Source organism: Ranitomeya imitator, chromosome 9, assembly GCF_032444005.1.
Source record: "Ranitomeya imitator isolate aRanImi1 chromosome 9, aRanImi1.pri, whole genome shotgun sequence".
NCBI lineage: Eukaryota > Metazoa > Chordata > Amphibia > Anura > Dendrobatidae > Ranitomeya > Ranitomeya imitator.
Window position 1 is genome coordinate 136,375,190 of NC_091290.1, and position 13,720 is coordinate 136,388,909.

The window sequence follows — 13,720 nt, forward strand, 5'->3', positions numbered from 1 at the left end:
CATACATAATCTCTGGTTTACATGCGGAAGGACAAAATCGAGGCTCTGGGCAGATCGACGTCGCGATTGCTTATATTGTTACTACGCAGATAAAACTTAAAGGTTCACCATGGCTATTTTTTAATTACCTTAAAGGGGCAGTCTGCTATGGACAAGCACTGTGAGTAAGGAAGGTCCAAAAACTGGTTTTATAACATAGGCTATTATGCCCCAAAAAATTTTTTTCTTTAGGCGTAATTTTTGCCTAAATAATACCGCCATATACAACCCATATAAACCCTGTATATAATGACCAAAAAACTAACTGGATCAGCTCTTCACATTTCAATTTTGGAGACAGTCATGTTGGTGACTCTTGAGTCCAGCACAGAAAAGAAACATAAGGGAAGAAATAAAAAAAAAAAAAAGTATACATTAATATAGTACGATTAGACCTGGTGACCTGATCATTAACCCCTTCATGACCCAGCCTATTTTGACCTTAAAGACCTTGCCATTTTTTGCAATTCTGACCAGTGTCCCTTTATGAGGTAATAACTCAGGAACGCTTCAATGGATCCTAGCGGTTCTGAGATTGTTTTTTGTGACATATTGGGCTTCATGTTAGTGGTAAATTTAGGTCAATAAATTCTGTGTTTATTTGTGATAAAAACGGAAATTTGGCGAAAATTTTGAAAATTTCGCAATTTTCACATTTTGAATTTTTATTCTGTTAAACCAGAGAGGTATGTGACACAAAATAGTTAATAAATAACATTTCCCACACGTCTACTTTACATCAGCACAATTTTGGAAACAAAATTTTTTTTTGCTAGGAAGTTATAAGGGTTAAAATTTGACCAGCGATTTCTCATTTTTACAACGAAATTTACAAAACCATTTTTTTTAGGGACCACCTCACATTTGAAGTCAGTTTGAGGGGTCTATATGGCTGAAAATACCCAAAAGTGACACCATTCTAAAAACTGCACTCCTCAAGGTACTCAAAACCACATTCAAGAAGTTTATTAACCCTTCAGGTGCTTCACAGCAGCAGAAGCAACATGGAAGGAAAAAATGAACATTTAACTTTTTAGTCACAAAAATGATTTTTCAGCAACAATTTTTGTATTTTCCCAATGGTAAAAGGAGAAACTGAACCACGAAAGTTGTTGTCCAATTTGTCCTGAGTACGCTGATACCTCATATGTGGGGGTAAACCACTGTTTGGGCGCACGGCAGGGCTTGGAAGGGAATGAGTGCCATTTGACTTTTTGAATGAAAAATTGGCTCCACTCTTTAGCGGACACCATGTCAAGTTTGGAGAGCCCCCGTGTGCCTAAAAATTGGACCTCCCCCACAAGTGACCCCATTTTGGAAACTAGACGCCCCAAGGAACTTATCTAGATGCATAGTGAGCACTTTAAACCCCCAGCTGCTTCACAAATTGATCCGTAAAAATGAAAAAGTACTATTTTTTCACAAAAAAAATTCTTTTAGCCTCAATTTTTTCATTTTCACATGGACAACAGGATAAAATGGATCCTAAAATTTGTTTGGCAATTTCTCCTGAGCACACCGATACCTCACATGTGGGGGTAAACCACTGTTTGGGCACATGGTAAGGCTCGGAAGGGAAGGAGCGCCATTTGACTTTTTGAATGAAAAATTATTTCCATCGTTAGCGGACACCATGTCGCGTTTGGAGAGCCCCTGTGTGCCTATGCAATGGAGCTCCCCCACAAGTGACCCCATTTTGGAAACTAGACCCCCCAAGGAACTTATCTAGATGCATACTAAGCACTTTAAACCCCCAGGTGCTTCACAGAAGTTTATAATGCAGGGCCATGAAAATAAAAAATAATTTTTCTTTTCTCAAAAATGATTTTTTAGCCTGGAATTTCCTATTTTGCCAATGGTAATAGGAGAAATTGGACCACAAATGTTGTTGTCCAGTTTGTCCTGAGTACGCAGATACCCCATATGTGGGGGTAAACCACTGTTTGGGCGCACGGCAGGGCTCAGAAGGGAAGGCACGCCATTTGGCTTTTTAAATGGAAAATTAGCTCCAATCATTAGCGGACACCATGTCGCGTTTGGAGAGCCCCTGTGTGCCTAAACATTAGAGATCCCCCACAAATGACCCCATTTTGGAAACTAGACCCTCAAAGGAACTAATCTAGATGTGTGGTGAGCACTTTGAACCCTCAAGTGCTTCACAGAAGTTTATAACGCAGAGCCATGAAAATAAAAATAAAAAATTCTTTTCTCAAAAATGATTTTTTTAGCCCGCAATTTTTTATTTTCCCAAGGGTAACAGGAAAAATTTGACCCCAAAAGTTGTTGTCCAGTTTCTCCTGAGTACGCTGATACCCAATATGTGGGGGTAAACCACTGTTTAGGCACATGCTGGGGCTCGGAAGTAAAGTAGTGACGTTTTGAAATGCAGACTTTGATGGAATGCTCTGCGGGCGTCACGTTGCGTTTGCAGAGCCCCTGATGTGGCTAAACAGTAGAAACCCCCCACAAGTGACCCCATTTTGGAAACTAGACCCCGAAAGGAACTTATCTAGATGTGAGGTGAGCACTTTGAACCCCCAAGTGCTTCACAGAAGTTCATAACACAGAGCAGTGAAAATAATAAATACGTTTTCTTTCCTGAAAAATAATTTTTTAGCCCAGAAGTTTTTATTTTCCCAAGGGTTACAGGAGAAATTGGACCCCAAAAGTTGTTGTCCAGTTTCTCCTGAGTACGCTGATACCCCATGTGTGGGGGTAAACCACTGTTTGGGCACACGTGGGGGCTCAGAAGGGAAGTAGTGACTTTTGAAATGCAGACTTTGATGGAATGGTCTGCGGGCGTCACGTTGCGTTTGCAGAGCCCCTGGTGTGCCTAAACAGTAGAAACCCCACACAAGTGACCCCATTTTGGAAACTAGACCCCCAAAGGAACTTATCTAGATATGTGGTGAGCACTTTCAACCCCCAAGTGCTTTACAGAAGTTTATAACACAGAGCCGTGAAAATAATAAATACGTTTTCTTTCCTCAAAAATAATTTTTTAGCCCAGAATTTTTTATTTTACCAAGGGTTACAGGAGAAATTGGACCCCAAAAGTTGTTGTCCAGTTTCTCCTGAGTACGCTGATACCCCATGTGTGGGGGTAAACCACTGTTTGGGCACACGTCGGGGCTCAGAAGGGAAGTAGTGACTTTTGAAATGCAGACTTTGATGGAATGGTCTGCGGGCGTCACGTTGCGTTTGCAGAGCCCCTGGTGTGCCTAAACAGTAGAAACCCCACACAAGTGACCCCATTTTGGAAACTAGACCCCCAAAGGAACTTATCTAGATATGTGGTGAGCACTTTCAACCCCCAAGTGCTTTACAGAAGTTTATAACACAGAGCCGTGAAAATAATAAATACGTTTTCTTTCCTCAAAAATAATTTTTTAGCCCAGAATTTTTTATTTTACCAAGGGTTACAGGAGAAATTGGACCCCAAAGGTTGTTGTCCAGTTTCTCCTGAGTACGCTGATACCCCATGTGTGGGGGTAAACCACTGTTTGGGCACACGTCGGGGCTCAGAAGGGAAGTAGTGACTTTTGAAATGCAGACTTTGATGGAATGGTCTGCGGGCGTCACGTTGCGTTTGCAGAGCCCCTGGTGTGCCTAAACAGTAGAAACCCCACACAAGTGACCCCATTTTGGAAACTAGACACCCAAAGGAACTTATCTAGATATGTGGTGAGCACTTTGAACCCCCAAGTGCTTCACAGACGTTTACAACGCAGAGCCGTGAAAATAAAAAATCATTTTTCTTTCCTCAAAAATGATGTTTTAGCAAGCAATTTTTTATTTTCTCAAGGGTAACAGGAGAAATTGGACCCCAGTAATTGTTGCGCAGTTTGTCCTGAGTATGCTGGTACCCCATATGTGGGGGTAAACCACTGTTTGGGCGCACATCGGGGCTCGGAAGTGAGGGAGCACCATTTGACTTTTTGAATACAAGATTGGCTGGAATCAATGGTGGCGCCATGTTGCGTTTGGAGACCCCCTGATGTGCCTAAACAGTGGAAACCCCTCAATTCTACCTCCAACACTAACCCCAACACACCCCTAACTCTAATCCCAACTGTAGCCATAACCCTAATCACAACCCTAACCCCAACACACCTGTAACCCCAACACACCCCTAACCCTAACCACAACCCTAATTGCAACCCAACCCTAGCCCTAAGGCTATGTGCCCACGTTGCGGATTCGTATGAGATTTTTCAGCACCATTTTTGAAAAATCCACGGGTAAAAGGCACTGCGTTTTACCTGCGGATTTTCCGCGGATTTCCAGTGTTTTTTGTGCGGATTTCACCTGCGGATTCCTATTGAGGAACAGGTGTAAAACGCTGCGGAATCCGCACAAAGAATTGACATGCTGCGGAAAATACAACGCAGCGTTCCCGCGCGGTATTTTCCGCACCATGGGCACAGCGGATTTGGTTTTCCATATGTTTACATGGTACTGTAAACCTGATGGAACTCTGCTGCGGATCCGCAGCGGCCAATCCGCACCGTGTGCACATAGCCTAATTCTAAAGGTATGTGCACACGCTGCGGAAAACGCTGCGGATCCGCAGCAGTTTCCCATGAGTTTACAGTTCAATGTAAACCTATGGGAAACAAAAATCGCTGTACACATGCTGCAGAAAAACTGCACGGAAACGCAGCGGTTTACATTCCGCAGCATCACTGAGATTATATCTCAGTGATCAAAATTCATTCTGGAACGAATCTGCCGGCCGGCAGATTCGGCGGGCACACTGCACATGCGCCCCCCATTTTGGAAGATGGCGGCGCCCAGGAAAGAAGACGGACGGTCCCCGGGAGGCCAGGTAAGTATAAGGGGGGGGAGATCAGGGCACGGGGGGGAGATCAGGGCACGGGGGGGGGGCGTCGGAGCACGGGGGGGGTGGACTGGAGCACGGAGTAGGGGATCGCTGTGCGGGCGGGTGGATCGGAGCACGGGGGGTGGATCGCTGTGCGGGGGGGGATCGCTGTGCGGGGGGGGGGGATCGGAGTGCGTGGGGGTTTGTTTGGAGCACGGGGGGTGGGATTGGAGCACGGGGGGAGCGGGCAGGAGGACGGGGGAGCGGAGCACAGGACCGAGGGGAGCGGACCACAGATCGGGGGCTGGGGGGGCGATCGGAGGGGTGGGGTGGGTGCACATTAGTGTGTCCAGCCATGGCCGATGATATTGCAGCATCGGCCATGGCTGGATTGTAATATTTCACCATTTTTTTAGGTGAAATGTTACAAATCGCTCTGATTGGCAGTTTCACTTTCAACAGCCAATCTCAGAGCGATCGTAGCCACGAGGGGGTGAAGCCACCCCCCCTGGGCTAAACTACCACTCCCCCTGTCCCTGCAGATCGGGTGAAATGGGAGTTAACCCTTTCACCCGATCTGCAGGGACGCGATCTTTCCATGACGCATATGCTGCATCATGGGTCGGAATGGCACCGACTTTCATGACGCAGCGTATGCGTCAAAGGTCGGGAAGGGGTTAAAGGGTTACTCCTATCTTCAACATCTTATCTCAATATGTAGTAGGTGCAATAATAATAATATTAGCAAATACCTTAAATTGAAAATGTAGTGTAGTTCTTCTGATTAGCTATGTCGCTTACCCCATGTACAGGGCACTGCAGTAGCTTAGATATCCATGGTTACAACCACTAAAAACTGTCATTATATGAGTGGTTGTAACCATAGATACCTAAGCTAGTGCAACGCCCTGCACATGGAGTAAGCAACATATCTGCATGGATGGTGAGGGGGCTGGCTGCTTGCTTATTTTAATAACTAAAGCCACCAATGCACTGGCCACAACACAGAAATGTCCAGCCTCTTTACACATACTATTCTCTTTCTATGCATCAGTCACAGCAGACAGTGTTTCCTATGTCAGCAAGTCATCAGTGCTAACAGCCATCCCCCTTCTCTGCCATGACTGTTGCATAGAAAGAGAATTGTATGTGTGAAGGGGCTGGCCAACTGCTTATTTCATTAGCTAAGTCGGGACCTTTCTCTGTTGTGGCCAGTGCATTGGTGGCTTAGCTATTAAAATAAGCAACTAGCCAGCCCCCTCAACATGTATGCATTGGCCAAGACAGAGAAGGCGGCTGGATTAGATTTTATGTGTGAAAGGGGGCTAGCTGACTGCTTATTTCAATAACAAAAGCCAGACCCCTTCTCTGTTATAGTTAGTGCAGAGATACAGATAGAAGCTGGTTTAGCAGTTGAAATAAGCAGCCAACCAGTCCCCTTCCCCCTTATGCATTATAACAGAAAAGGGGATTGGCTTGGCTATTGAAAGTAAGTCACCCAGCCTCCTTGACATATTTCACATTTCAATCAGCCTGCCCATTTCATATGCCAGCAAGCCCCTCCACATATTTCACATTGCAGTCAGCTAGCCCCCTTCACATATTTCACATTTCAATCAGCCAGCCCCTTTCGCATATTTCACATGCCTGCCAGCCCCTCCACATATTTCACATTGCAGGCAGCTAGCCCCCTTATCATATTTCACATTGCAGTCAGCCAGCCCCCTTCACATTTCACATTGCAGTCAGCTAGTCCCTTCACATACAGTTGTGGCCAAAAGTATTGACACTCCTGCAATTCTGTCAGATAATACTCAGTTTCTTCCTGAAAATGATTGCAATCACAAATTCTTTGGTATTATTATCTTCATTTAATTTGTCTTAAATGAAAAAACACAAAAGAGAATGAAGCAAAAAGCAAAACATTGATCATTTCACACAAAACTCCAAAAATGGGCCAGACAAAAGTATTGGCACCCTCAGCCTAATACTTGGTTGCACAACCTTTAGCCAAAATAACTGCGACCAACCGCTTCCGGTAACCATCAATGAGTTTCTTACAATGCTCTGCTGGAATTTTAGACCTTTCTTCTTTGGCAAACTGCTCCAGGTCCCTGATATTTGAAGGCTGCCTTCTCCAAACTGCCATTTTTAGATCTCTCCACAGGTGTTCTATGGGATTCAGGTCCGGACCCATTGCTGGCCACCTTAGAAGTCTCCAGTGCTTTCTCTCAAACCATTTTCTAGTGCTTTTTGAAGCGTGTTTTGGGTCATTGTCCTGCTGGAAGACCCATGACCTCTGAGGGAGACCCAGCTTTCTCACACTGGGCCCTACATTATGCTGCAAAATTTGTTGGTAGTCTTCAGACTTCATAAAGCCATGCACACGGTCAAGCAGTCCAGTGCCAGAGGCAGCAAAGCAACCCCAAAACATCAGGGAACCGCCGCCATGTTTGACTGTAGGGACCGTGTTCTTTTCTTTGAGTGCCTCTTTTTTCTCCTGTAAACTCTATGTTGATGCTTTTGCCCAAAAAGCTCTACTTTTGTCTCATCTGACCAGAGAACATTCTTCCAAAACGTTTTAGGCTTTTTCAGGTAAGTTTTGGCAAACTCCAGCCTGGCTTTTTTATGTCTCGTGGTAAGAAGTGGGGTCTTCCTGGGTCTCCTACCATACAGTCCCTTTTCATTCAGACGCCGACGGATAGTACGGGTTGACACTGTTGTACCCTCGGACTGCAGGGCAGCTTGAACTTGTTTAGATGTTAGTCAAGGTTCTTTATCCAACATCCGCACAATCCTGCGTTGAAATCTCTTGTCAATTTTTCTTTTTCGTCCACATCTAGGGAGGTTAGCCACAGTGCCATGGGCTTTACACTTCTTGATGACACTGCGCACAGTAGACACAGGAACATTCAGGTCTTTGGAGATGGACTTGTAGCCTTGAGATTGCTCATACTTCCTCACAATTTGGTTTCTTGAGTCCTCAGACAGTTCTTTGGTCTTCTTTCTTTTCTCCATGCTCAATGTGGTACACACAAGGACACAGGACAGAGGTTGAGTCAACTTTAATCCATGTCAACTGGCTGCAAGTGTGATTTAGTTATTGCCAACACCTGTTAGGTGCCACAGGTAAGTTACAGGTGCTGTTAATTACACTAATTAGAGAAGCATCACATGATTTTCGAATGGTGCCAATACTTTTGTCCACCCCCTTTTTTATGTTTGGTGTGGAATTATATCCAATTTGGCTTTAGGACAATTCTTTGTGTTTTTTCATTTAAGACAAATTAAATGAAGATAATACCAAAGAATTTGTGTTTGCAATCATTTTCAGGAAGAAAATGAGTATTATCTGACAGAATTGCAGGGGTGTCAATACTTTTGGCCACAACTGTATTTCACATTGCAGTCAGCTAGCCCCCTTCCCATATTTCACATATATATACACACACCGGTGTATGTGTGTGTATATATATATATATATATATATACATAAATATATATATATATATATCGGTGTGTGTATATATGTGTATATATATTATACGGTAATCTATTTTTGAGGTTTGGATAACTAATTTAACCCTTTAGATGTTCTTTACCTTTACAAGTCTGTATGTAAACCAGGAGGTAAGAGAGCAAGACTAACCCTGGGTGTATATACGTCATTATTAAAGGGATCCTGTCACCTTGCGCAGGCGTGTACTACGGAGGACAGAGAATGAACTTCAATCCAAAATTGCGGCCAGCATGCAGCCAGCGGGTAAGGAAAGGGTGAATCAAACACCTGAAAACTCCGCCCATATGACCAAAAACTGGTCCCGCCAAATTCAGGTGACAGGTTCCCTTTAAACTTGCATAGGCAGACCAACAGGACGTGACCCAGAGGAGATAAGTGGCTGCCCCAGTCCCAAGAACGCCGCTTATTTCCAACCGTACAGAGCCCCCATAGAGATCGCAGCAGACCCCTGCGTGAGTTCTCAGGATCACAGCGCAGCGGGATTATTTGTGTCTCGTTGACCCCAGAATCCGGAACTGCTTAAAACTGAGCAATTAGACAATATCTGTGCCGGATTAGTTTGCACGTCGCTCAGCGCATGCAAGTTCTAGCTTGTTATCGGATGAAGAGGTTTTTTTTCTGCACAATGGACGGTACGTGCAGTTATATCCCCTGACTGCATGTGCGACCTGACGCTGTGAAAGGATCCCAGGTCACCGCGACCTCCAATCAGCTCAGTGTGGATTAACTGTGCAGAATAGAACAAGCCTGAAAGTATTCAGCGGAGCCCTCCGACCACTGCGGGGAGCGTCTGAGATATACAGCGGCCCCTATAGGAGTCAAGGCAGGGGCCCATGTACATGATAGAGATGAGGAGGAGGGGCAGACCATGAATGAAGCTCCGTCATTACGGGGGTCCGGCCCATCTCCGCTACGTCCTGATGTTAGAAAAGATGTTCTCAAACATCAGTCGGAAGGAGGAGACGGGTGCGGCCCTCCGGGAACGCCGAGATGTCGACAAATTGTATTTAGGTCACACTTATACTCCACAGTATATCATTATGTAGACGGAACACTACAACTCCCAACATCACTGGATATCGTCATATTGCAATTCTGTTATATTCTACACACAGAATACTACAACACCCAACATCTCTGGATATGATCATATTGCATATTCTATACACCGAATACTACAACCCCCAACATGATCGACCATTAAACAGTCATAATACAATTAATTTATATGATATGCACAGAACACTACAACCCCCAATATGATCCGACCGCTACTATAATACTCTTCCTATATGCATAGAAAACTACAACTCCCAATATGACCCAATCACTAGGTATGACTATAATAAAATTCGATAGTACGTAGAACATTACAACCCCCAACATGTCCGGAGCACTGGAGAATTATGCAAACCTCTCGGCTCTATCAGGATTTGCGGCATTTTCTTCATCCCGTCTGCTCGTCTTCTTCAGGACATTCGCCGGTTCCTGGGTTTGCAGCTTACGCGGCCTCTAAAGCGGCTCTGACCATGTTTTCTGCCGTGATGCGCCAAGATCTCTTCAAGTGGGGAGTGAACGTGTCCGCCATCCACCCTAGCAGCTTCAGGACAAGTACGTATATATGTGTGTGAACGATGGGGTCGTCATCCGTCCTGGGGGAAAACAAGCAGAAACATGATTGAGAAGACTTACGCAAATTTGCTTATAATAATAAGTTAATGAGTTAATAAGTTAATAAGTTAACTAAAAATCCATCAGTGAGCTCATTCTGATACAGTTTGTAACTCTTATCTTTCTTCTTCTGAGCTCCTCTCAGCTGCATCTGATTTATGACCACATCTGTTAAGCACACTAGGTAAGGTGGATCCTCCAAGCCCAAGGTCCAGGAGGGCATACTGGTATCATATTGGTTGACCCACTGTAATCTTTGGTACGAGATCGTCTTTGAATTTTTATGCCGAGTCTTGTAGCATATTGGTTGACCAAATGTAATCTTTGGGACGAGGTCCTCTTCTTGGAATTTTTAGGCCGAGCCTGGTAGCATATTGGTTGACCAACTGTAGTATTTGGGACAAGGTCCTCTTCTTTGAATTTTTAGGCTAAGAAATGCAAATTTGAAAGGGCCTGAAATGAATCTACCCTAAAATAATTCCATCTCCCCCCCCCCCCCCCCACCACCACAACCCTTCTCTTGCAATAGTCACATTTCCACCATACTCTATAAGTAGACTTGTATACGATGGTGAGTGATAGGTTGGCGGGACAAGATAAGGACTATACATACATTGCAAAACCCACACAAGAGCCCATGGGGTAATTTACATATTTATGAGGTCATCTAATTAAAAAACACATATCATTGCGAGTCCGCTCACTCCTCGTATAGGAACCCGCGAATCCACCGAGGAGTCGTCCATAATTTATAACTGCTTGTTTTACATTCATGTTGGGAATATACCTCATAAATTATACAAGCTCCATAAACCAGACGTGCCGTCTTCTGCTTGCAGATATTTTTGGATCTCGAGAACATTGGTCAAGTCAAGACCAGAACATTCTCGATAACATCATGCCAGACGTGAAAGAAGATTACGGGGAGGACTATCTGGCCAGCTTGAAGGACCTTCGCTACACAATGTCTACGATCGCTTCCCCAGACCTTTCCCCGGTCCTGGAGGACGTGAGTCACGCTCTTTTGGCTCGAGAACCCTACTTCTCCTACACGCCGGGCCAGTATGCCTATCTCATCCCTTGTTTGTTCCGCTATTTCCCTCTTTGGGTTTACGATAACTTTGCAAAACAAAGCTTCCAAATCCACCGGAATATCCTACCAAGATCCTTGCGGAAGTCCAAGTCTAATAATAAAATGGACTAGAGCTTCCATTGACGATTGGACAGTGGAAATTTTTTGTCAAAAACACCTTAAGACTTCCAACAAGCTTCATGCAAAACCCAACTAATCTACTGCTGGAAACATTAGTGAGGCTATCCTTTCCTTATGAGGACAAACTATTGTCAATATCCACCATTTACATGATCCAATGTTTTCTGGGGGCAACATTTTTGGAAACTTTTCACAGGATTGGTTGGAAAGACTGCCAAAGACTCGGAGCATTAAAATAAAAATCCAGTGTCTCTACATATGACCACGTAGTATGTCTCATGCTCATTACATTGACAACCTAAAGAAAATGATACAGCTTTTTTATTTTAATGTTTTTTGTATTTAGTCTCATGGACTTAAAACAGGAAACCAATGTTGAATGGGCTACTGTGGGTGGTGGGTTCTTCATTGGTGGGATCACATGTTGTAATACCCGTCTTGGTATTTTTGTATGCTGAATTTTTTATTAAATGTGAAGAGTTTTTCGTTATTCCTTTAGTGGAGATATATGATGTAACCAGGCGACAAGCACTAGATCAGAAGCAGTCACACAGGCTGGACTATAAAAGTGGTCATGGGCCTCCTACCACCACCAGTCAGGGTCATGATGGGGAACGCACTGCAAGTGAGCAGCATTGATCTCTATTGGGTTAGATCACCCCTCCTTGCCAACCCACGAATGTATAACATTGCTTACAAATTCTGCAACTTTTTCTCCTAAAGAGTCAGTGGAAACCTATTTTTATCCCCTTTAAGGAAATGTGTTAGCAGAATTTCAACCCCCAAACAGCATATAGTACAGACCAAAAGTTTGGAAAGTTTTGGTCTCATGTGACCACATGACCTTCTCCCATGCCTCCTCTAGATGATCCAGATAGTCATTATTATTATTTATATATGTATATACAGTACAAACCAAAAGTTTGGACACCTTCTCATTTAAAGATTTTTCTGTCTTCTCATGACTATGAAAATTGCACATTCACACTGAAGGCATCAAAACTATGAATTAACACATGTGGAATTATATACTTAACAAAAAAGTGTGAAACAACTGAAATTATGTCTTATATTCTAGGTTCTACAAAGTAGCCACCTTTTGCTTTGATGACTGCTTTGCACACTCTTGGCATTCTCTTGATGAGCTTCAAGAGGTAGTCACCAGAAATGGTTTTCACTTCACAGGTGTGCCCTGTCAGGGTTAATAAGTGGGATTTTTTGCCTTATAAATGGGGTTGGGACCATCAGTTGTGTTGTGCAGAAGTCTGGTGGATACACAGCTGATTGTCCTAATGAATAGACTGCTAGAATTTGTTTTAATGTCTAGAAAAAAACAGCAAAGTAATGAAAATCAAGTGGCCATCATTACTTTAAGAAATGAAAGTCAGTCAGTCCGAAAAATTGGGAAAACTTTGAAAGTGTTCCCAAGTGCAGTAGCAAAAACCATCAAGCGCTACAAAGAAACTGCCTAACATGACGACCACCCCAGGAAAGGAATACCAAGAGTCACCTTTGCTTCTGAGGATAAGTTTATCCTAGTCACCAGCCTCAGAAATCGCAGGTTAACAGCAGCTCAGACTAGAGACCAGGTCAATGCCACACAGAGTTCTAGCAGCAGACACATCTCTACAACAACTGTTAAGAGGAGACTTTGTGCAGCAGGCCTTCATGGTAAAATAGCTGCTAGGAAACCACTGCTAAGGACAGGCAACAAGCAGAAGAGACTTGTTTGGGCTAAAGAACGCAAGGAATGGACATTAGACCAGTGGAAATCTGTGCTTTGGTCTGATGAGTCCAAATTTGAGATCTTTGGTTCCAACCACAGTGTCTTTGTGCGACGCAGAAAAGGTGAACGGATGGACTCTACATACCTGGTTCCCACTGTGAAGCATGGAGGAGGAGGTGTGATGGTGTGGGGGGGCTTTGCTGGTGACACTGTTGGGGATTTATTCAAAATTGAAGGCATACTGAACCAGCATGGCTACCACAGCATCTTGCATCGGCATGCTATTCTATCCGGTTTGCGTTTAGTTGGACCATCATTTATTTTTCATTAGGACAATGACCCCAAACACACCTCCAGGCTGTGTAAGGGCTATTTGACCAAGAAGGAGAGTGATGGGGTGCTACGCCAGATGGCCTGGCCTCCTCAGTCACCAGACCTGAACCCAATCGAGATGGTTTGGGGTGAGCTGGACCGCAGAGTGAAGGCAAAAGGGCCAACAAGTGCTAAGCATCTCTGGGAACTGCTTCAAGATTGTTGGAAGACCATTCCCAGTGACCACCTTTTGAAGCTCATCAAGAGAATGCCAAGAGTGTGCAAAGCAGTCATCAAAGCAAGAGGTGGCTACTTTAAAGAACCTGAAATAGAAGACATATTTCCAGTTGTTTCACACTTTCTTGTTAAATATATAATTCCACATGTGTTAATTATTTTTGATGCCTTCAGTGTGAA

General features: G+C 44.0%; 1 protein-coding gene across 2 annotated transcripts in view; it reads left to right on the forward strand.

The window, feature by feature from the left end:
- Positions 1 to 11,755, forward strand: part of LOC138649068 (17-beta-hydroxysteroid dehydrogenase type 2-like) — a 34,164-nt gene extending 22,409 nt beyond the window's left edge. The window contains exons 4-5 of one of the 2 annotated variants that reach the window (XM_069739171.1): positions 9,855 to 9,992; positions 10,892 to 11,755. In XM_069739171.1, the coding sequence (XP_069595272.1) occupies positions 9,855 to 9,992; positions 10,892 to 11,256 (503 nt within the window). In that variant the 3' untranslated portion in view covers positions 11,257 to 11,755. The remainder of the gene's footprint in view (positions 1 to 9,854; positions 9,993 to 10,891) is intronic. The other variant, XM_069739172.1, reaches the window with a different exon arrangement.
- Positions 11,756 to 13,720: the final 1,965 nt, after the last annotated feature.